The 21,313-nt window shown below is 39.8% G+C and overlaps 1 protein-coding gene across 1 annotated transcript in view; it reads right to left on the bottom strand.

Annotated features, from left to right (window-relative positions):
* LOC124789742 (regulator of MON1-CCZ1 complex) overlaps positions 1-779 on the bottom strand; it is a 100,649-nt gene extending 99,870 nt beyond the window's left edge. The window contains exon 1 of the mRNA XM_047257195.1: positions 570-779. Within this exon, the coding sequence (XP_047113151.1) occupies positions 570-683 (114 nt within the window). The 5' untranslated portion in view covers positions 684-779. The remainder of the gene's footprint in view (positions 1-569) is intronic.
* Positions 780-21,313: the final 20,534 nt, after the last annotated feature.

The raw sequence follows: 21,313 nt of genomic DNA, 5'->3' as shown, positions 1-21,313 counted from the left end.
CAAGTAGCAGGTAACAGACAGGAGACTTTTATATAACTGAAGGAACAGAGCTTTCTTGCAAATTTTTATTATATTTAGTGCAGCCTATCTATGCACAAATAGTATATAACTAAATAGTTATAATATAGTGATATGACTGTAGCTGTTAATGTATAATTTGACTGCTTGAGCAAAGTAAATATTTCTTGCCTAAGGAATAATTTGTCTTAGAAAATTAAAACATTTAGGGATATAAACTGAAATTAACAGGCAATGCCATCAATTAAGGATACAAGCGTTTCCCATTCAGTTTGTTACATGGATTCGACGTTTCGAATATTACTGAATCCAAAGGATTCCTCAGGTATAAGATTTATATTTATGGTAATGGGTAGCAAGGTCAATCGTCAATTTCTTAATAATACTTTGCTAAAGCGGGTTAACTGAATCTACCGATACCGGTATAGAATAGGTTAGAAGTCGACAGTTTGGTTGTGAGTTTGCGAAGTTGCGTCAAAGGTTTCAATGAACATGGGAGCACTAATGAGTGGTTTCCAAAATTAAATCCTCGATAAAAGCACTCCACTCACCTGTTTATTGGAATCATCAAAAAATACATTTGTAACTTTGCTCACAGCTTCGAAACGGATTGGATTCGGCGAAAGCTCCAAATAATATTTCTCCCGACTGGTATCTGCAGCCATTCTTCTTTTACACTTCCGACTCCTCCCCACACACTCACACACAACGAAAACACGCCACCACTTCAATGACAGAAGTACATAAACAATTCACTGATTACGTTTGAGACAATCGATTAAGCCACATCGCATCGAAATAGAGGTCAATGGTCGATTTACTATCGACATGTTCAACATTTTTACAGCATTGTTCCGTACACTAGCAAACAGTGCCGACCCCGATTTTTACGCTGAATGACAAACTGGACTATGCTTAAGTTAAAATGAAAAGTCGAGATCGCAATAATATTTGTTTATTAACCGGTTTCGGCTGATGTCTAGCCATCTACAGAATTATGGGCCCCATATGGCTGGTGCTGGCGGTTCCTCGGTTTTCTTGTGATACCACGATGATACACATAGGGGGCCAATAATTCTGAAGATGGCTTTGACATAAGCCGAAACAGGTAAATGGTTCAAATGGCTCTGAGCACTATGGGACTTAACATCTGAGGTCATCAGTCTCCTAGAACTTACAACTACTTAAACCTAACTAACCTAAGGACATCGCACACATCCATGTCCGAGTCAGGATTCGAACCTGCGACCGCAGCAGTCGCGCGATTCCGGACTGAAGCGCCAAGAACCGCGCGGCCACAGCGGCCGGATATTTAAAAGTACTTCTTCGGATTCGTAGAGAGTATTTGTAACGTATTGCAATCTGCATTAGTCAAGTACACCGCTCGTCCGGCCCAGTAGCCAGCACCAGCTGTGCGACCATGAGAACCAACATCTCCTCCCCTTCCAACTCCACAGCAAGCTACGTTTTTAGTGCAGGGTGACAACTCGTAATAATTTGATATGTAACAGACAGTAACTTTCGCTGCACCTGCCTGTCGTTCCCATATGAATGGATGCATTGTTTGTATGTACGATGGTTGAATGAAAAGTAATGCCTCCACCTTCGTTAATTGGGACTGGATGGGAATACTTTAATAAATCAAACGCAGAAATAATCCTTAGACCAGCCAATTGGATACATTTCTGACAACAAAGAACAAGTTTCCTGAAGCCATCACAAAAGAAGTCGACACTCTGTTTCCGCAACCACAGTCTCACAGTTCTCTCACCGTCTTCATCAGAAGCTTAATGATGTCACACAGATCGTCTTTCATTATCGGAAACAGATAGAAGTCAGATGGTGCTAAATCTGGACTGTATGGAGGATGCTGTACGGTGGTGAGCTTCAGTTTCTGAAGTTCTGCTGTGGTGGCATGTGAAGTGCGTGGATTGACATTGTCATACTGCAGGAAAACATTTCCCTTTTTTTCGAACCCTTGTTAGCCATCGTTTCAGAGTTTGCAGCATTGTGATGAATTGCTCTGTAGTTATTATTGTTCTACAATTAAGGAAATCGACATGGAAAACACCGGTAGCGAGTATTGGGGCAAGGGTGTTCTGGAACACTCTGCATTGTTGCCAGATGTATCCAAGATGGCGGCCATGACGTCATTCAAGATGGCGAATTTCGGTGGGAAGATTGAATTTTGGTGGGAAGTTTGAATTTTAGCGGGAAGTTTGAATTTTGGCGGGAAAGTGCCACACCCCACCTTCCAAAGAAAAATGGCAGGAAGTTTAAATTCCAACACGATAATGCAACACACCACGGTTATCTCTACTAATCAAAGAAAATTGCGGGAAGATAGCTCACTTGGGCTAACTCCACTACCCCAAATCATCCGACCGCCACTTCCTCCTATGAACTGGCGGTAAGTTGGAATTTTGACGGTAAACAAAGATCACTTGTGGTTTCGCTAACAACCTAAGACAATCACAGGAAGATAGGTCACTTGGCCTCACTCCACTAATCTGTCACCCGACCACCAACTCTTCCGACAAACTGAGGCCAAGTTTGAATTTTGGCAGTAATGAAAGGTCACTTGGGGTATCACTACCAACTTCAGAAAATTGCTGGAAAGAAAGGACATTTGGACTAACCACAGTTACCCGACCACCACCCCCTCCAGGAAAATGGCGAGAAGTCATATTCCAACAGGATAATGCATCACACTGCAGTTATATCTACTAAGCTTAGAAAATAGCGGGAAGATAGGCCACTTGTCCTACCTTCACTAACCTAAGTCACCCAACTGTCACTTCTTTCTATGAACTGGCACCAAGTTTGTACTTTGCCGGTAAACAAAGGTCAATTCCCATATCTCTACTAAGCTAAGAAAATGGGGCGAAAGAAAGGACACTTGCACATAAGTCTTTATTTAATCATTTTCATGCAGTATGGCCATCCAGTGTGTTCACTATGAGGCGTAGTACACATCGCCACCAGCAGAGGGCGCTCTCATTTGGGACATAATCCAAGATAGCGTTAAACAGTGCATTCACGAAGTGCTCCAAACTCCAACTGACTTAGTACACAGTACCGGCACCAGAGAGAGCTGTTGTCCGCGACGTCATCTAATGACACGACTACCATTATTCAAGATGTTGGCATACATTGTGTTCACCACGAGGCCTAGTACACATTGATTCCACCAGAGAGCACTACCGTGGACTTGGACTGAATTTTCGTGAATGCCACACCCACCTGGACTTCGAAGGAAATACTTAAACTCTCCACCACGATCATCAACCGACCGCCACGTCCTCTACCAACCAATGTTGTCAGGCTAATGTACACTAATGTGCACTAAATTGTACTAATGTGTACTAAAGTTAACTAACGAGCACTAACGTGTACTAATGTCCACAGTGAATGACTTAATCCAAGATGGTGGGGGGAAATGGCGGGAAAATGACTCTGCCTATGATGGACATAAGTTTTTATTTTGCCAGCAATGACTTCACCATGAGATCTAGACTCCAACTGACCTAGTACACATTACTGCCACCAGAGGGTACTGTCATCCCTTCTGTGACCTAATTCCAGATGGTGGTCTGTAGGGGGAAAATGGTGCGAAAATGACTCAGGCTGTGCTGGGTTGCTGGGGAGAGTAAAGCAGTGCACTCTATTTATTTTGGAACTTTTTATTTAGGGATGGAGTATATCTATCACACTGACAGATAACACTCGCCCTTATATGCTTCGGGTCACAATGCACAGTCTATAGGCACTCAAGCAACTCCTAATTTTCCCAAATAATTTCAGTACAGACCAGCAAACTGTTCCTAAATAATGTAGGACAGTGATGTGTAGACATGCTCAGTACTCGTAAACTGTCCAAATAACACATATCACAACCCACAGACCTGCTTGCAAAATAATGCAATCAACTGACACAAGCACCCTCCGCCACCCCCCGTCCAGCAGAGCGCACAGGAGTTTAGCGGCAACCCCCGCCAAGTGACGCGGCCATCAACTGTCAAACCACGCACAGCTGCCCTCAAGCATGAGGTGGCGACGTCCCATTCATACTTGATACTTGACAAATTCCTATCCAAATACGTGTTCACCTAGACACCGGTGCAGACGCTGCTGGGGCGCGCACAGCCACAAGCCTACGCCGGACGCAGATGAAAGTTCCCCCTAACACAACATATGAGCTGCATTCTGCTGTGCATTCCCGCAAAACGTCCACTTGGCGACTTGCCATCTAAAATGTTCTTCTTACGTCGCATGGCTTTGTAAAAAATAACAGCCAAGTCGACCTTTCGGGAATTGTATAGTGTCCCAGAAATAGTTATCGCTCGCTTCCTTGATGTCTCAGCTTGTATGCTGGAAATTCTTGCCCTAACAGAATCTGTTAACGAAAATAACAACGAATGAACTCTTCCCAGCGCTCCTAACTTCATAGCCTTCATGCTCTCAACATATGCAAATGTTCAAACCGCTATGTAGAGGCTCCTATATCCCAGCAGAAAAGATGTGAATAAATCGAGCATTATGATTGGCTCTTATCGAATTTACCTGCCAAATTACTGATGCCACCGGAATCGAAGCACCGTCAGCCTTTTTGCACGTTTGTAGACGAGACTGTCAGTGGTTATTTTACCAGATCAACAAATTGCAACGACAACTAAACCAAGCAAAGTGCCATAAGTATCGTCAAATATGGAAAGACTCTTAATCACGCTGCTCTCCCACCGAGAACAGGAGCTTGAATATTAGACCGTGAAATCGACCTGCGACCCATCAATATATCAATGCGTACCCTACATAACGTCAAATACTTAAAGACTCCTACTCAATTACTGTTTCTGCTTCTTGCTTGCTCGCTTTTCTATGCACATCTCCAGACTTGGTGATTACAAGAACACACGTATTTTCACCATAATATTGTACCATTTTCGCACTACTTCTCGATATCAAGCACTAGGCAGCATCCTACCGATCACTAGCGCAACATAATTCCCAAGATATAGCCTGGAAATTATTTCTCTACAAATCCCAAACTTTTGCGAGGTGCAATGTGCTGTAAACCACCGAGTAACTAGAAACAAATAGAGGAAACTGATATTTCCACTCTCGAACACCGAAGTCGGCTATGTAACATATTCCAAATCATTCCTATAATTCACAAGCCAACTAAAGTCTTTCCCATGTCTAGGGAATAGGCAAATCTGTCTTCCACACACCACAATTGACCTTATCTCAACTAGATAAAGGCGCGAAATCTGCAGAAGCAGTCAACCGAACAATTTACATGGGAGGGAATAATGGTCCAGCGCAAATGCACCATCTTCTCAAATTTCCATTGATCACGAAAGCTGCCCAACTCATACTAATAATTAGTTCGCTATTCGGTCGTCTAGAGGATGGGAAAGTAAACTCAGATACATTCCTATGCTCCAACAGGCCTCTGCATTCGGACGGCTGCTGCCGTTAACAGGAAATGTGAATCATTCCCACCACAGGCCATGCATGCACGGAATCAATCTAGAAAACCGGTCACATATATGTTTTATCATTATACTTACAATTAAATGCTACGATCGTGCTCTCATTGAATGGCATTCTACAATGAGCCAACTATCAGAAACACACCCTGCTGTCAGCAGTGGCTATAGAAATAGAAATTCCTGCCGTTTTCTTAGCTTAGTAGAGATAACCACGGTGTGATGCATTATCCTGTTGGAATTTGAACTTGACGCCATTTTTCTGGGTGAGGTGGCAGTCGGGTGACTGCGGTTAGTCCAAGTGTCCTCTCTTTCCAGCAATTTTCTTAGGTTGGTAGTGAAACCCCAAGTGACCTTTGTTTACTGCCAAAATTCAAACTTGGCACCAGTTTGTAGGAAGAGGTGGCAGTTGGGTGACTTAGACTAGTGGAGTTAGGCCAAGTGTCCTATCTTCCTGCGATTTTATTAGGTCGGTAGCGAAACTACAAGTGACCTTTGTTTACTGCCAAAAATGAAACCTGGCACCAGTTCATAGGAGGAAGTGGCGGTTGGGTGACTTGTGGTAGTGGAGGTAGCCCAAGTGGGCTATCTTCCCGTGATTTTCTTTGCTTAGTGGAGATAACCCAGGTGTCGTGCATTATTGCATCGTAAAGACAGATTAGACACCGTAGGAGGTGGTGTCTTCATTGCAGTTGACAAATATATTGTGTCTACTGAGGTCGAAGTAGAGTGTGACTGTGAAGTTATCTGGACTCGTTTAACAGGGCTAGGGGAAATAAAGTTAATTGTTGGGTGTTATTACTGGCAACCAGGTTCCACCGTGACAGTTCTAGAATCATTCAAAGGGAGTCTACATTCTGTATCGCAGGAGTACCCGGATCATGCTATATTAGTCGGAGGCGACTTCAATCTACCTAGTATAGACTGGGATGTCTGTGGATTCATTACAGGTGGTACAGACAAGCTGTCATGTGAATTACTTTTGAACACATTATCCGAAAACTGTTTGAGCAGATAAATTGACAGCTAACGCGTAATGGAAATATTTTAGATCTGATGGCCACGAACAGACCAGACCTCATCGATGGTGTCAGTGTTGAGACAGGGATTAGTGATCATGATGTTGTCATTACCACCATGGTTATGAAAGTTAAAAAGTCGGTCAAGAAGGCTACGAAAGTATTCTTACTAGGAAGAGCAGATAAGTAGTTGTTAGCTTCCCACTTAGTAAATGAATACACTTCATTTACTTCCAGTACGATGGACGTGGAAGAATTATGGACAAATTTTAAAAACATTGTAAAGCACGCATTGGACAAGTATGTGTCAAAAAAGTGGGTTACAGACAGAAAAGACCCACTTTGGTTTAACAGTGCAATTCGGAGAATGCTCAGGAAGCAAAGACAGTTGCACTTACAGTACAAGAAAAATCAGGAGAATGAGGACAGGCAAAAGTTAGTAGAGATTCGTGCTGCTGTAAAAAGAGTGATGCGCAAAGGATTCATCCACTACCACCATCATACCTTAGGAAAAGATATTGCTGAAAACCCAAAAGATCTTGCTGAAAACCCAAGGAAATTATGGTCTTACGTAAAATCGGTAAGCGGGTCGAAGGCTTCCATCCGGTCATTCACTGATAAGTCTGGCCTGGCAACGGAAGACAGCAAAACGGAAGTAGAAATATTAAATTTAGCATTGAGAAATCTTTCACACAGAAGGATTGTACAAACATACCGCCGTTTGAGTCTCATAGAGATTCCTGTATGGAGGACATAGTGATAGACATCCCTGGGGTTGTGAAGCAGCTGAATGGGTTGAAAATAAATAAATCGCCAGGTCCTGATGGAATTCCAATTCGATTTTACAGAGAGTACTCTACTGCATTGGCTCCTCACTTAGCTTGCATTTATCGCGAATCTCTTGCCCAACGTAAAGTCCCAAGCGACCGGAAAAAAGCGCTGGTGACACCTGTATATAAGAAGGGTAGAAGGACGGATCCTCAAAATTGCATGCCAATATCATTAACATCGGTTTGTTGCAGGATTCTCGAATATATTCTCAGTTCGAATATAATTTCCTTGAGACAGAGAAGTTGCTGTCCATGCTTCAGCATGGCTTTAGAAAACATCGCTCCTGCGAAAGGCAACTCGCCCATTATTCACATGATATCTTGCGAACCATGGATGAAGGGTATCAGATGGATGCCATATTCCTTGACTTCAGGAAAGCGTTTGACTCGGTGCACCACTGCAGACTCCTAGGTAAGGTACGAGCATATGGGACTGGTTCCCAAATATGTGAGTGGCTCGAAGACTTCTTAAGTAATAGAACCCAGTACATTGTCTTCGATGGTGAGTGTTCATTGGAGGTGAGGGTATCATATGGAGTGCCCCAGGGAAGTGTGGTAGGTCCACTGATGTTTTCTATCTGCATAAATGATCTTTTGGATAGGGTGGATAGCAATGTGCTGCTGTTTGCTGATGATGCTGTGGTGTACGGGAAGGTGTCGTCGTTGAGTGACTGTAGGATCCAAGATGACTTGGACAGGACTTGTGATTGGTGTAAAGAATGGCAGCTAACTCCAAATATAGATAAATGTAAATTAATGCAGATGAATTGGAAAAAGAATCCCATAATGTTTGAATACTCCATTAGTAGTGTAGCGCTTACACAGTCACATCGATTAAATATTTGGGAGTAACATTGCAGAGCGATAAGAAGTGGGACAAGCATGTAATGGCAGTTGTGGGGAAGGCGGATAGTCGTCTTCGGTTCATTGCTAGAATTTTGGGAAGATGTGGTTCATCTGTAAAGGAGATCGCTTATAAAACACTAACATGATCTTTTCTTGAGTACTGCCAAGCGTTTGGGATCCCTATCAGGTCGGATTGAGGGAGGACATAGAAGCAATTCAGAGGCGGGCTGCCAGATTTGTTACTGGTAGGTTTGATCATCAGGCGAGTGTTACGGAAATACTTCAGGAACTCGGGTGGGAGTCTCTAGAGGAAAGGAGGCGTACATTTCGTGAATTGCTACTGAGGAAATTTAGAGAACCAGCCTTTGAGGCTGACTGCAGTACAATTTCACTGCCACCAACTCACATTTCACAGAAGGACCACAAAGATAAGATAAGAGAGATAAGCTCTCGTACAGAGGCATATAGGCAGTCATTTTTCCCCCGTTCTGTTTGGGAGTGGAACAGGGAGGGAAGATGCTAGTTGTGGTACAGAGTACCCTCCGTGACGCACCGTATGGTGGATTGCGCAGTATGTATGTAGATGTAGAATTTGAATGTCCAGCCATTTTTCTTAGGGAGGGGGTGTGGCACTTTCCCGACAAAATACGCCATCTTGAATGACGTCATGGCCGCCATTTTTGATGGCGTCATGCGCTGTTGCCAAGTCTACACGACGCCATCTTGGATTACGTCATCGCCGCCATCTTGGATATATCTGGCAACAATGCAGAGTGTTCCAGAACCGCCCTTTCCCCAATACTGGGTCATGATTTTTCTAATTGAGGGCTGCGTCTTGAATTTTATTTTCTGAGGAGATTCTCTCTGGGTCATAAGGGTGTACCCATATTCCATCTCCTGTCACAACTGCATAGAGAAAGGCGTCGCCGTCATTCTCGTAAGGCAAGAGGAGTTCCTGGCAAATTTCAAGTCTGTGTGCTTTCATTTCAGGAGTCAGCATCCAGGGTACCCATTCTGCACAGATCTCCCGATAGTCCAGCAAGGCAATAATGTGATCCACACGTTCTTGTGAAATGCTTGCAATTTCTCTTTGAGTGATACAACGATCGTCCTGAATCAATCTGTCATCTCGGTGGTTGCTGTCACAGGATGTCCAACCCTTTGTTTGTCACGCAGGTCAGATGGTTCTGCCTCAACATGTTTAAACTTACTCGCCCAATGATGCGCAGTACTCACATCAAAACAATCACCATAAACTGCTTTCATTCTCTGATGAATCTCCTTTGGTGTGACACCTTCTGCTGCCAAGAATTCAATGACTACACATTGCTTAAATCGCATTGACAAGTGAGTTTCTTGTTTTCATATCTTTCATATATATTACTAAGGTGTAATTCGAATATGGCGGCAAGTGTACACGTAACTTTAATCCGCTCTGCAGTTTTTGAGGACTTAATTTCAATCAAGTGTATTGTTTGTGACGAAACAGTGCTAAATGGAATTAGAATATGCGTGTTTAAACATAAATGGTGCCATTCACACTGCTATGCTCAAGATGATTTACAAATACAGTGTAAATGTGACATAGAGTGTAACGGCCGCGAGATCGCGAGTGAAAAGTGCTACGCGGGAATAGAAGACAGCGTGCATGACGAGCTTCAAAAAGAACTTGACATTATAAAAAAATATATAAAAACAATGGAAAATTTGGTACTAACCATACGGGAACTATCTGAATCGCCAAGGCAACAAGATCTCATTAATGCTAGCCATAAAATTCGTAGGTCTGCACAACGAAATGTACAAAGTGTAAACAATACGACTGTAACTAGAAATGTGAACGAACTGATCACTCAAAAAGGCACAAGTGAAAAGTGAATTAAACGCAAGAAAAGAAAGTGCATCTATGGATAAAAATATGAACAAACTATCCACACAAAAATATACAAGTGCATTAAACGGAGAAAAACACAAGGTAAATATTCGTAAAGAAAAAAAAGTAAACAACCACGTTATGCATAAGCAAGGATACAAGCAACAGACATACATTTTTGCAGATAGTCATGGGAGAGGAGTTACGGAAATTATGAGAAGAAATCACCCAGACCTTAATGTAACAGGCATCATCAAACCAGGCGCGCCATTACGCGAAATTCTGAAAAACAGTGACAGCATATTAACGACGGGTAACAGCTGCATCATAATAGGAGGCGCAAATGATGTTTACTGTAATGAAACTTGGCGTGCAACGAGAATCCTAAAGGAAGCAATCAAAAGGATGCCTCGAGTGCATTTCTACATTGTTAACATCCCCAGGAGACACGATCTGATGGAAAACTCGTGCGTAAACATCGAGATTGTTACAGCAAACAGGCTATTTGAGAAAATATGTCGAGGTTTCCAGAATACGACTTTCGTAGAGATAAACAGTGTTCACAGAGAGCACTTCACAAGACATGGTCTCCACATGAGCGTAAAAGGGAAAAAGATTATTAGTGCCGAAATATTTAAATTTATTAATGAGTCATCTGTAATGGAAGTGTCTCCAATCCCAATTCCGCCAAAACAAGAGTTGTCTGTAACAGTGGAACCATCATTATCTGCAGTAGAGCTACAACAAACACCTGTAGCAGCAGCAAAGGCTCAGATATTCTCAGCAGCAGTGTCAGATAAACCAATAGCAGCAGAATCACCACAATCATCAGCAGAGCTGTCGTCATCAGCAACAGCATCCAGAACAGCAGACCCCATAATAGTACCTCAAGGCAATGAAAATGCATGTGAGGAAAATATACAAAGGTCATTAGCCGCAGCAGCTAACAAAGAAGGGCAGTCACCAAGTCGGGGAGCACAGGAGCCACCAGCAACAGCAACCACACAGAAGAGGTACCTGAGGCCTGGGAGATCAACAGCAGAAGCAGCTTCCAATCAAGACAGATGCCTGAGGACTAGGAGACCTGCTACACTAAGTGAGGATGTTTTATGGTACCGAGTAAGTAGAAAGAGAACATGGAAAAAGATGTAAGTAAAACTGTCCATCTTAAATACCAGTGTGACAATAGTGAGAGGAATATAAACACCGGACAAAGATACGATCCAGGGTTAATGACACAAACTGAAAAAAATCACTGCATTGTACCAGAAGCAAAGGGAACAAGTGAAGTGCTTAGTATATTACAGGAATGGGAACTATTACATTTAAAGCCAACTGTTAGTGAACCAACTCAGTGAATTTAAAGGAAAATAATCAGAGTGACCAGTTAAAAATACCACTAAGGCTCATGCACCTAAACATACAGTACCTTAGAAATAAGCTTAATATATTACAGGTTTTTGTAAATGAACAGTCACCTCATATAGTAGTGCTAACTGAGCATGGATTAAAATCTGATGAAATTATTTACTGTAAACTAGATGGCTACTCCTTAGCAAATAGTTATTGTACACAGCAACATAAGGGTGGTGGTGTGGCAGTTTACATTAGTGAGAATCTCGAGTACAAGAAATTAAACTATCTAGACCAGTACAACAAAGAAAGCTTGATTGAAGTGACAGGCATCGAAGTCCACACCAAAGAGTGTAGAGAGGTTATGAGAAAACATAAAGTTATTGGGATTTATCATCCACCAAAGGCTGATGTAGTTAGCGTCATAGATATATGTAGTAGAGTAGTGGGACGTTGTGGTCCCAGTGACCTAACTATACTTGGTGATCTGAATATTGAGGCAAAATCTTCCAGTTTGTGTAATATGAGGTTAATAGATACTCTAAACTCATATAATCTCGTAAATGTAGTAAATAGTGATACCAGAGTAACAAAGTCCACATCTAGCAGAATTGATTACGTTATACTATGTAAACATATTAAAGACAGTGTTAGGTGCTGGAATATGGATTTTCACTACTCTGACCACAAATGCCAGCTTGTAGAGTATGTAAACACAAGCATCACAAAAATGACAAAAGTTACCGCAAATAAAAGAATCCTAAACGAGGGTAACATCCTTGCCCTAAGAAATAAATTAGCTATAGAGGACTGGGATCTGGTTTACCAGACTGAAGGATCTGAAAACAAATGGGCCAAATTCTATGATACTATGCTAAGACACTTTGACAGATGCTGCCCTGTTAAAAAAATACAAAGAGTGTTCACCCATAACCAAAGCGCAAAAACCAACGGACTGATACTTCCAGCAAATATGATAAAACTCAGGCAAAACATCCAGGACCTGGATGTGTTACACAAGTCAACAAACCAGCAGGTTTTTAAGGCCAAGCACAATGAAGCCAAGAAAATCTTTGAGAAAGAGCTTTCAAATCTAAGAAAACAGATATACAGCAGTGAAATAGCTCAGTCAGACAATATAGCCAAGACCTCATGGAGAAATGTAAATCAATTTCGCAAAGCCACACCGAAGCCAGAAACTGAAATTGTAAATATAAGACATGAAGGAAACACAATTAAAGATCCTAATAAAGTCTGCAATGTTTTCAATAAATGCTTTATATCTGCAGCTGTTAGTCCAGTTAATAACACAATTGTGAGTAGTGAGGTAAAGCTCTGCCCCTTTGAAGAGCCACCTTTTGAATTCAAACAAGTAAGTGAAAAAGAAATAGGCAGGATAATAAATAACCTAAAGAATAAGTACTCATTTGGATGGGATGGTTTGTGTAGTATCGTGATTAAAAAATGTAATAAGGAATTAGTTAAAATAATCACCCACCTGGTAAACTGCAGTATTAGAGAACATACATTTCCAAATGTATTGAAATGGAGCACAGTTAAACCAGTGCATAAAAAAGGATCCAAGGAAGAGGTTTCAAATTTCAGGCCCATATCATTAATACCTGTCTTCAGCAAAGTATTTGAAGTTGTGCTGCTGACACAACTTAGTGACTATTTCTTGAAAAATAAGTTCCTAACAGAAACACAACATGGATTCCGAAAGGATCATAGTACTATCACAGCAATTACGGAATTTCTTCACAAAACGTATGGTGCCCTTGATCAAGGAATGCAAACAGCTGGCATATTTCTAGACCTCACTAAAGCCTTTGACTTGGTAAACCATGAGTTACTTTTAAGTAAACTTGAGTCATACAATGTAAATGCTGCATCCATGCAATTGCTGGCTACATATTTACTTAACCGCAAGCAGTGTACAAAGCTGACTTACAAAATCAATAATCAGATCATTAATTTCCAGTCCAAATATGTGACAGTCACGCAAGGTGTACCCCAGGGCTCAATTTTAGGCCCTTTCCTTTTCCTAGTGTACACAAATGATATAGAGCAACCTTTCAACTCCCAATTGGTAACCTATGCAGACGATACCTCACTGTTATTTCTTGGTAAACAAAATGATGAGTTAATGTTGGTAGCAACTGAGGGCCTACGTCAAATAACTACTTATTTCCAAGATCAAGGTTTGAAAGTTAATATCAGTAAATCTCAGTTATTGCCATTTAAACTTACAAACTCACATCAAACCTCTATCAGTGACATAGGTGGAATTGAAGTAGTGGAAACAGAAGGCTGCAGATTTCTAGGTATTCACCTAGATGAAAATCTGAGATGGGTAAACCATATCAAATTTCTTTTGCAATAAAATCAGCAGTTCATTACATCTAATCAGCCAGTTATCAAAAGCAGTCTCACATCAGACATTAAAAACAATTTATTATGGAACCATTTTTGCACAGATTAATTATGGGATAGAGATATGGGGTTGTGCTACCGACATACATATGAACAGAACATTAACCCTACAGAAAAGAGCAATCAGAATTATCCATGGATTAGGGTATAGAGATTCATGCAGGGAAATCTTTGTTCATCATAAATACCTCACAGTCTACTCACTGTATCTTTACAAATTAATTATATTTTTTGTGACACATCAAAACAAAGCAACAAAGTGCTCTGATATGCATGCCTATAATACAAGAAATAAAGACTGCTACTACAGACAAGGAACAAAATTAAAAACAACAGACCATAGTCCATGCATTAGTGGTCAAATATGGTACAACAGATTACTGAGCTCTATAAGGTGCCACAAAGGGAACTTATTCAAAGTGAAACTGAAATATTCCTTAAGTGAATATTAATATTAAACTAAAATAAATTATTGTATATATATATATATATATATATATATATATATATATATATATATATTTGTGTAAAATCTGAATATTTGTAATAGGTACGATGTAACACTCAATATTGTGCCTTATTAGGTACAATGGTACATTTGTATCATGTATATGTAATCACATATGTATATATGACTGTACTAAAGTTGTAAAAAAATGCTATGACGTTTGCAAAAGACACCAGTTGGTGTCTCTATGCAAACAAAATACAATAAATAAAAATAAATAAATAAATTGACCAACCGTCTGCACGTGGTTCCGTACTTTACACTGTAACAACACAACCATTCAGTGCTAAGGCTTCCTGCCAAATGGAGCTGCAAACAAGAGGCTACGGAGCACGCTACTACCTGCTGCGTACAAATGCTGCCAACTATTGAAGAGTTACAAAGGTGGAGGCATTTCTTTTCAGTCAACCTTCGTATGTAATTGAGAGCAGAAAAAAAGAAAAAAATTGATGAAAAGTATGGAGTAGGCTTTCACAGCCGGTATTAGCTCCAACTAAAACTTCTCTCCTCTCAGTCCATTGTTAATATGTGCAACTTCTCCTAATGTTTCGTCTCCGACAGAGGGAGATAGTCTCACAGATGAAGCGGTGGAGTGCATTGTTGGATGTGACAGACAAGAACTGACAAGAAACTTCATGGCAGCTTAAAACTGTGTGCCAGACCAAGACTTAAACTCGGGACCTTTGCCTTTCATGGGCAAGAGCTCCACCGATTGAGTCACCCAAGCATGACTCACGACCCATCCTCACATCTTTAATTCTGCCAGTACCTCGTCTCCTACCTTTCAAACTTCACAGATGATCTCCTGCGAACCTTGCAGAACTAGCACTTCTGGAAGAAAGGACTGACAGTACTTTAATAGCAGCAGAATAGTTATAATTTGTAAAAGGTGTAATTTTTACTTGTAATAGAAACAGTTTCTAATTATTATTATTATAGTTATTATTAATTGAAGAAATAGTTATGTGAATGTAAAAATGTGATGGCAGGTAGTATTGTGTAGGTGGTAATAATGTAAATTGCATAATTTGTGTAACAAGCAATACAACCTGTTTTCAAATTACAGGTAATAGGTTTAAATTTATGTAAGAGACAAAGAAATGTTTTATTGTTTGGAGTTCAATAAACTATGTTATTAGCATCATATGTAATTGCAGAGAATCCTTGTTGTCAGTATTTATTAATTATGTATGGCAGTTAATTACATGCATGTTGTGGGCAACAGGAGCAATTTTTAATACTTTGACTAGTGCGATCTGTTTGTAAATGGGCTCTCTTTAAATAATCCAAATGCAGTATTTAGAAAATGGAACAGGAACTTGCAGGGAACTCATGTGGAATGAGATTCAATGTAGCATGTGAAAAGCGTAAATAATAAATGTAACATTTTCTTTATTGATTTTTTACCCTATGTGAAGTAGTTTTTCCAAAGTGATCTTTAAAAATTACGTCATTAAATGTTTACAGTCAACAGGAATCAAAACATTCAATAAAATAAAGAGGGTTCTGTATGCCTCAGAGCCTCCAGAAACCCTGTGGATAAGTTACGTTACAAGGAAGACTCTAACATATATATACATATATATAGGGGCCCAAAAGACGTAGGCACACTTTGATATTTACTATCTTTGGAACAAAATGATGTATTGTTGCAATTTTGCATGGTAGCACACACCATAGTTTTTTCAATCTTGGCACGCGTTTTCCAGCAGGTGACAGTGCAGCAATGAATGAAGTAAGACTGTCGTTTGAGCAGTGCAATACTGAATTGATACTGGACGTATGAGAACAGGATGGAGGTGCAATGACAATGGCGTAACATGCTCAAAACTCATTCACCAACACGTACAACAGTTTATCGTAGTCAGGATAAATTTGAAGCAGATGGTACTGTTCAGAATGTGCATAAGGAAAAGTCTGGCGAACCAAAAATATCATCAAGTCCAGCTTCTATCACTGCTGTGCTGCAACATTTCACTATGTTACCTCAAAAATCTGTGAAGCAGTTGAAGCAGAGTGTACGTGAAAGTGGGGTAAGCTGATCGAGCACATGATGAATTCTGAAGGTTGCAAAGTGGAAAGTGTACATTCCGAGATCACTGCACACTATAAAAGAGGACGTGCCGGATTGAAGAATGGAGTACTGTGGTTGGTTTGAAGACATGTTGTGCAGGGATGAACAATGTGCAGGGATTGTTATCTGCTCTGATGTGGCTACTGAACAGTACTGTAACCGCCACAACTGTGTGGACAGGATTCCTGAAGATCCTCACATTCACATGGACAAAAACTGTCATCATGCAGTTTGATTGGCCCATTCTTTGAAAGTGCCATAACTGGGCTCTCTGTGTGTATATGAATGTACTTTTCAGAGGATATAATTTAATCTATGCATCGATTCAAGAATAAAAAGCAATATTCTGGATTGATTTATTTTTGGGTGTGGCAAAGGCTTTATACAAGAAGTTATGAGAGTCATTAATTAACAGTTATTCATGCTAATATTTTGCGTGTGAGTCATCTCTGTAGCTGAGCAACCAGCATAGATAGCTGTCATGCAGAGGACCTGGGTCTGATTTTCAGTGCTGCCCCAAGGACTTTTCCTGGTGGGCTAACAAGTATGGGGTGGATTCAGTGTCATGTTGCCAACTGAGGCGCTGCTTGATTGAGACGTATCAGCTCCGTGGTCTGGAAAGTCGGTAAAACGGCCTGGAGAGCCATGTGTTGACTACATGCCCACCATACCGCATCATACTAGAAGGTGTGAAGTACACTAGCAGTTGTATCAAGGGGTATGTAGTTTGATGCATAAATGTCAATGAGATGAGGTGAATTGTGGAATCTTTATCTTTCGATGTGCTGTCGACCTCCCTTTTGGATAATATGATGTTGGTAACTTTCAGGCAAGGTCCATTTATGTGCAATAGAATAAAATCAGTTTTATCATGCCTTGTGTGTTTTGCCTTCATTTATTGAAAAGTACCAACAGCGGCATGAAATTATACATATCTATGTATATACTATTTTGATTAACATGTTAGATACTGATGTGTAAGAGTGGGACCTTACAGGGAACTCATATTGAATGAGATTCAGTGTATCAAGTGAAAGGTATGAACAATAAATTTAACGTTTCCCTAAGTCCATTTCTTGCCCCATTTGAAGCAGTTTTTCCAAAGTGAACTTTAAAAATTATTTCATTAAATGTTTACAATCGACAATAATCAGAAAATCCAACAAAAAAAGAGACCATATGGATAAGTTAAACTATCTGGAACACATTAATATGCTAAACAGTATGATTAAAAACAGTATGTTCGTAAAGTCTGAAACGGACAGCTCAAAGAATGAAGTAAAAACTTTTTCGAAAATAATAAAAAGCGAGATTGGTAGGCGCAATGGACAAAAGAGAAATGTACTTTAATCGCAGAAAGGCAGCGGCAGTATCATCTATTCTTCACATTTGCAGTAATTGTTTTACTACAGCAGCTGTTCGATTGGTTGTAAGGAATTTGTTACTAAGGCGATTTGTCTCCAGCAACAGCTATAGACAACACAATTAACCAGATTTGTGTAATCCTAATAAGTTTAAACGAATTAGAAAAATGTATTAGAAAAATTAAAAATCGAAAGCCCACTGATGTGGACAATTTATCTAACAAAGTTCTGAAGCACTACTGTACATTCATAAATCAAGTATCATATATTCAATGAATCAAGCAACTGAAATACAGCCAGATGGGGTGGGCGAGCGCTTCTAGGCTCCACAGTCTGGAACTGCGTGAGCACTACGGCCGCAGGTTCCAATCCTGCCTCGGGCATGGATTTATGTGATGTCCTTTGGTTAGTTAGGTTTAAGTAGTTCCACGTTCTAGGGGATTGATGACCTCAGAAGTTAATCCCATAGTGCTCAGAGCCATTTGAACCATTTTGAACTGAAATACACTCTCATAAAATCACTTTACAAGAGAAGTAATAAAACAAACGTCTTCAAATTTTGTCCAGTTACACCAATGATGAACATTTCTAAGTTTTTTGAAAAGCTCATGTACAATAGATTTATGGAATATCTTATGGCTGTATGCTCAACAGAAACCTATTTGAATTTCAAAAAGTCATTGCAACTGAAGTGACTGTGTTCTCATTTGTAAATAAAGTTTAGAGTCCCTCAGCAGTAGCATGACACTAGTGGAAATATTTTGTCACCTCTCTACACTGTTCGACAGTATGAACCGCAACATGTTATGTCATGGAAATGTGGCTTTAATTGTATTTAAACAATGGGAACACATGGTGTTTCTAAACACAACACCAGCACCCTCTGGCACTAACTTTTCCACATTTTTATAAAATAATAATCTGCTTATCTGTACAAGCGACAACACACACTTAACGCTATAGCGCTATTTACTGATGACACTATCTTTCTAACTGATAGGTTCCCCCAACAACATTCTGAACAGCCCTAGCACCACTACTTTTGTAAAGATTCTGGACTAATTTGAATCAAACAGTCTCTCTCCCAGTGTCAACAAGAATATATCTATACAATGTTGCACAATAAAGGAAATTACAAGATAATGTGACCACAAAATGAAAAGATAAAGAAATATCAATGGTAGAATCTTCCTGATTCTTGGATCTAAATATCGACAGCAGGTTCAGCTGGAGAGTACGCATATAGTTAGAGACAGAACACAGTACAGTTTCTATTCATATGGCTGTGTCTAACAGCTAAGAGAAAAGCGTAACATACCTACAGGGAATTATTCGAAAAGATGGGGATACTCACTGTGCCTTGCCAGGATATTTTCGCAGTATAAAACTTCTTTGGTATTATCGCTTTTAGAGTTTCTCCAAACAAGAATTCCATACTATAAGTAATCATATAATTCAAAAAGAGAATGGTACACTGTACACAGAAGTTTCTTGTTAGCATAATTTGCAAGCCATTTCATGATAAATATTACAGTGCTTAACTTATAGCAGTTATTGTCTATATTGAAGCTTATTGTCAAAAATATTTCAGAAAAAACTTCGAGAGGTCACTTCTTCCTCTCTTGCTTCGTTTATGAATATTTCTATGTGATCATTCTTTTCTTGATTCTGTCTGAGCAGCTGTATCATGTCATCTGTTGAAATAACAATATTTCCTGATTTTTTTTACATTTACTTATATCATGTAACCAGTGTACAGTATTTTTATATCCTTCTCAGTGACCTCCATATTGCTTATAAAGAGGTTGAAATAAGTGTTCTAAGTACAGATGCTTGAGGTATATAGTGCTTAAAACCACTGATTTGATATATGCCTCCTGATTCTACAATCACAAACTGCTTGCTGTTACCACCGTGTCGTTTTATCCATTGCGTTGCGTTTCCACATAAGCCACAGCTATAAGGTTTTCACTTGATGCCGCTTGGATGGTTATGTGAAAAGCTTTACACAAATCAAGAAACGTAGCAGATACCAGGTTTATTTTGTCTAACGCATCTATAACATATTCTGTTATGTTTTTCTGTAGAGTTTGCTTTTTGGAAACCAAGCTGTACGGGAACCAGAACATTATATTTCTCTAGGAATGTGATCAACCTACTACACATAATCATCTCCAGAATGTTTGAAAAACCAGGTATTAAAGAGACTGGTCTGTACTTATATGGCTCATTTGTCGCCTTTCTTGCATATTGGTATTACATTGCTTTTTTCTTTAAAAAAAATACTCTCCTTTGAATCTGCAGTTTGCTGTAACCAACCAACACAACAAGCGTTCAGTTATTTCTTTTTTTAACGTTTTGTTTCCAGGTATTCTGCCGAATTGTTTTTTCCGTTATACGCTGAATATTCTGATGACTAATCCAACTGATCACATCTACCTCACACTCTGTAAACCTCTGCAAAGTAAATGGCAGAATGTATGTCCGACTGTATAAGTTTTTAGGGTTTGTTCCCGTTCCATTTACGTGTGGAGTGTGGGAAGCATAATTGTTTTAATGCCTCTGTGCATGCCGTAATTAATCTAATTTTATCGCCAAGATCCGTATCTGAGCAATATGTAGGGGGTTGCTATATATCCGGGGAGTCATAATTTAAAGCTCGATCTTGAAACTACGTATGAAGGCTTTCTCAGGATAGTTTACATCTATCTTTAACAGTCTGCCAGTTGAATTTCTTCAGCATCTCTGTGACACTCTCCCTTGCATCAAACAATCCTGTATTGCCCTTCTCTGTATATGTTTAATATCTCCTGTTAGTCCTGGTTGGTGTGGGTCTCGTACATTTGAGCTTTATTCTAGAATGAGTTGCACGGATGACTTGTAAGCAATCTCCTTTGTACACTCATTGCATTTCCCCAGTATTCTACCAATAAGCCAAAGTCTGCCACTTGCTTCTGTGTACTTGCTGCCTGGATTCCAACTAGAATGTGAACTGTTGTTGTCTCACGATGCTGTTTGTAGCCGAGCAGCTAGCAGACGTAACAGGAAATCTCTCAGCACCTGAAGTGGAAAAAAATATTGTGTATAAAATGGAAACAACAACTCAGTAGGTCATCGGGATGCACGCACTGCTTATCATTTGTGTCAACAAAACATGCGCGATCACATTTCTTATTTTGCAATTTGGATTTCGCTGGAAAGTTGGCGTCTATTTTTAAGAGTCCATTTGTTCTAGTTTTTCAGCATCTCTCAAGTATGTTCTCCTGTAGGACAAACAAAACTTTGTAATAGTAGTAGTAGTAGCTTTATTCATCTGCAGATCTCTTTTTACAAGGATATAGGACATGTCAAAGTATTTAGATCAATTTAAAATAAGCTAATTCGTATACACATATATTTACAGACTTTTAGTTAGAGACAATAATTATATTTACTCCTGGTATACAATACTTTTTTACAAATAACTTATTAAATAATGTAATGCCACATTGTGCACTCATATC

Source organism: Schistocerca piceifrons, chromosome 3 (genome assembly GCF_021461385.2).
Source record: "Schistocerca piceifrons isolate TAMUIC-IGC-003096 chromosome 3, iqSchPice1.1, whole genome shotgun sequence".
NCBI classification, from domain to species: domain Eukaryota; kingdom Metazoa; phylum Arthropoda; class Insecta; order Orthoptera; family Acrididae; genus Schistocerca; species Schistocerca piceifrons.
The sequence above is the reverse complement of the archived record's forward strand: the minus strand, read 5'-3'. Positions and strand labels throughout refer to the sequence as shown.